This window comes from Chlamydomonas reinhardtii, chromosome 3 (genome assembly GCF_000002595.2).
Source record: "Chlamydomonas reinhardtii strain CC-503 cw92 mt+ chromosome 3, whole genome shotgun sequence".
NCBI classification, from domain to species: Eukaryota; Viridiplantae; Chlorophyta; class Chlorophyceae; order Chlamydomonadales; family Chlamydomonadaceae; genus Chlamydomonas; species Chlamydomonas reinhardtii.
Window position 1 is genome coordinate 7,113,325 of NC_057006.1, and position 3,813 is coordinate 7,117,137.

General features: G+C 68.9%; 1 protein-coding gene across 1 annotated transcript in view; it reads right to left on the reverse strand.

Moving 5' to 3' along the window:
* Positions 1–125: 125 nt before the first annotated feature.
* The window catches only part of CHLRE_03g208556v5 (uncharacterized protein), a 9,916-nt gene continuing 6,228 nt past the window's right edge, over positions 126–3,813 (reverse strand). The window contains exons 5-6 of the mRNA XM_043061561.1: positions 345–2,866; positions 126–274 (exon numbers count right to left, since the gene is read on the reverse strand). Of these exons, the coding sequence (XP_042926435.1) occupies positions 161–274; positions 345–2,866 (2,636 nt within the window). The 3' untranslated portion in view covers positions 126–160. The remainder of the gene's footprint in view (positions 275–344; positions 2,867–3,813) is intronic.

Below are 3,813 nucleotides of genomic sequence, written 5' to 3' on the forward strand. Positions count from 1 at the left end.
GCGGACCGCCGCGGCCCCTCACCCGACTGCTGGGACGGGGACGCATACGACTGCAGTTCTCTCGCCGGCGTGTTCTGCAGCGCGGCTGCCGCAGAGGTGCGGTGAAGCCAGGGGTCCAGAGCCACCGGGTTATTGTGGAAATGCTGCGCCGCCGTGGTGGTCAGCTGCGCCGCTGCACGCTGCCACTCCGCCTCCCGCTCCACCAGCCGCGACTGTGCCGCCGGCTGGGTCCCCGAACCCCCCGCCTGCTGTGCTGGCGCTGGGCACGGCATGGCTGCAGGGCGGGCCGGAGCCGGAGGTGCGGCCGGGTTAGCCGCGGTGATGGCCCGCCGCACGTCCCGCACCGTGTAGTCCGCCAAGCTGACACCCGCAATCCGGCAGTGCTCCGGGTGCACCACCACCCCAGCCTCCGGCGCCAGGAAGTACGGCGCCCGAGGCCACGCCCCCGCCCGTTCCCCTGGTGATGCTGCATCGTACGCCGCCCGCTCTTCAAAGGTCCACAGGTGCCGCGGCTTGCGATGCTGCAGCACACAGGCAGGCTGCCACGCCCCATCCACCGCCGGGGGCAGCACGCCAGGCCCAGGCTCCAAGAGCCGCCCCGTGTAGTGGACGTAGGACACAGCCCCCGCAGCGTTAGCCACCCACAGCTGGTCCAGGCTAACCCGCCACTGTGGCGGCGCCGCTGGCGGCTGAGTGGCTGGCTGCGGCGGATGCTGTTCCACACCCGCGCTCCGCACGTGGCCGACCGCGGCCGCCAGCCGGGCAGGCAGCCCCGCTGGCGCTGGCGCGTCGCTGTACACCCACGCCCACGTGGTGGCTGAGTCCGGGCGCACATGGGTAAGCAGCGCCCGGGTGAGCATCTTCCAGGGTTGCCGGCCTGGCTGGGCAAGGAGGGCGAAAGTCTTAGCTTGCAGGGCAGACAGGAACGCAGGCAGGTCGACATGGTTGACACCCCCGTCCTTGTACGGCAGACATGCCGTTTCCCGCTTTGGCAGCAGGAGCGGGTTCCCGTGCGACACCAGGCTGGCGTCCTCAGCGTGCATGGAGCGCGCAGCAAAGTGGTCCACCAGGTCGGTGAGTTCCTTCAGCTGCGCAGGCGACGGGTTGAGGAAGCTGAAGTGGTAGGCCAGCTTCGCCGCCAGCACCTGCTTCGCAATGTGCACACGGCCAACGAGAGTCAGAGACAGGGCAGCCCACAGACGCGCCACAAACGCCATACCGCGAGCCCGCCGGGTGTACAGGTCAGCTGCAGCCGCAACAGAGTCGCACGACAGAGGCACACCCAGGTGCGTCACGGCGCCAGTGGTAAACGGCACCCCCGTGTGTGGGCAAGGGCCCGTCAGGTGCGCAAACCTGCCAAGGCCCATGGCCTTGCTCTTGTCCGGATGGACACGGGCGTTGGACGCGCGGCAGAACAGCTGTACTGCCGCCATCAGGACCGGCCCGTCCACCGCCGGGTCGCGCGCCGTGAGGGTCGTGTCGTCAGCGTGGTGGGCAGCAGGTGGCGCCTGCTCGCCGCTGGGTAACAGGGGCGTGCGCAGTGCCCCTTGCTCCACCTGCCGCCGCAGAAAGGACGTCAGTGGCTGCATCTGGATGACCCACAGGGGTGGTGAGGCGGTGCTGCCCTGCGGCAAGCCGTTCAGCACTGGGAAGGCGTCAGAGAGCATCCCGTTCACACACACGCGGGCAGAGCCGTTGGCAGTGAGCAGGCGGATCCAGCGTAGCATGCGCGGCCCAAACCCCAGTCCCTCCGCGGACGCATACAGCCACTGTCGGTGCACCCGGTCATACGCCTTTTCAATGTCCAAGAAGTACAGCGCACCACCCTGCCGTGGCGTGCCGTCCGCGCCCACGTCCAGGCGCATCCATTCGATCAGGCCTTGGAGGTACAGCGCATTGTCTCCAATCCAGCGGCCGGTGATGAACGCGGTCTGCAGCTCATCCACAACTGCATCCAGGGCGGGCTGCAGGCGGGCGCTGACGGCCTTGGACACCATCTTGAAGTCGCAGTTGAGCAGCGTGATGGGCCGGTAGGACGCCAGCTCGGCGCGGTCCAGGCTTTTGCCCTTGTAGATGAGGGTGATGATGCCCTCCCGCCAGGAGGCGGGCAGCGCCGCCGCCATTTCACCGCCATCGTGGGCGTCTGCAGCGGCAGCAAAGGCAGCGGCAGCAGCAGCACACAAGCGCGGACCCAGCAGCGCCCAGAAAACCTTGTACACCTCGTACGGGACCCCGTCCGACCCAGGCGCTTTACCATTGGCGGAGCCAGCCAGCGCTGCCATCAGCTCCGCATCACTGAGGGCGCCGTCACCGGACCCCTCTGCGGCGGCCTGCAGATCCGCCGGAACCTTGCGGTCAATGGCCTCCAGAAGCTGTTGCTGCGACACCGTACAGACAGGCTGCACGCGGAACAGGCCGGTGGGGCTGGTGCTGCTGTACATGGCTGCGGCGGCTGCGGAGACAGTGTTGCGCGTGCCCGGCCCCGTGAGCGCCACAGGCGCCGGTTGCCCCGGCACCTTCAAGTGCGTGATGCGCTCCTGCGCGCCGGCTGCTGGCTCGTCAGCCTGCCGATGGAACCAGCGAGTGCCCCGCTCCCCATGCTCCTCCATCAGTGCAGCGCGGGCATTGTGGCTGGCCGCTGCGGCAGCTGCCCGCTCCTCCCGCACCGCCAAGTTGGCCATGGCCGCAGCCTGACGCTGCGCGGCGCTGGCACCCGGCCGGTCGGCCAGGGCAGCGGCCGCGTCTGCGGCCAGCACCACCCCATGCAGCCCGTCCCGGGTCTGGCGTGCATGCCGACGGTGGATGCTGGTGGCGGCCTCCCGCAAGAAGAACTTGTCCGCCTCCCATTGCGTGCAAGCGCCGTCACCTGTACTGGCCACGGGATTTGCGGCAACGTGCGCCTCCAAGCGCTGCTTGAGCTCCAAACGCAGCGAGGGGTGAAACAGCAGGTAGGTGGGGAAGCGCCACTGCTCCCGGTGCGCATGTGGCAGGTCGGGCAAGGACAGGGTGAGCAGCACACCGTTGTGTCNCCAGGCGCCCCATACGTGCGAGCGACATCCACCACCCACGGCCCCGCGGTGGCACTGACATACCACCGATCCAGGCGTGCGGGAGTGGCCGGCTTGGGCGTGGCCGGATGCGTGTAGCCCTTAGCGCCGCCACGCTTGCTCGCCCAAGGGTCCACCAGACTGAACTGGGCGAGGAGGCTGGCAAGTTGCGGGGCACCTGCAGCACGTGACGGGCTAGGGGCCGCCTCCTGACTGGCATCGGTGACACAGTTCCAGTCCCCACCGACAACAAGCACCCTGTCCGTGGCCAGGTGGGGATGCAGCCCGGCAAAGAAAGCAGGCTTGTCCGCCACGGCCGTGGGCGCATACACACACACGAAGCGCAGGCGCAAGTGACCCACGTCCCAATCCCAACATACCACACGGCCCGCCGCATCCGTTGACGGCAGCTGCAGTACGCAGCCTGGAAGGGACAGCCGACTCCGCGCCAGGATAGCCGCCCCACAGGAGTGGGGCGACGCTGCCGGGCTGGCAGCAAGGCAGTGGCGCCACGGAAGGCACGCCCCCTGCGCGGCACGAAGGCAAGACTCCAGCGCCGTCGTGTCAGTAGCGTGGGTCTCCTGCACCATCGCCACATCCGCCCCAACTTGCTGCAGGTGCGAGACCAGCGCCCGCGCCTTGAACGGCGAGCCCAGGCCGTTGACATTCACTGTCAGCAGCCGAAGGTTCGCCGCTCCCACTGGTGGCCGCATTATGAGCCCCCGCCGGCCACGGCAGCGCCGTGGCGGTTGCGGTTGCTGTGCTG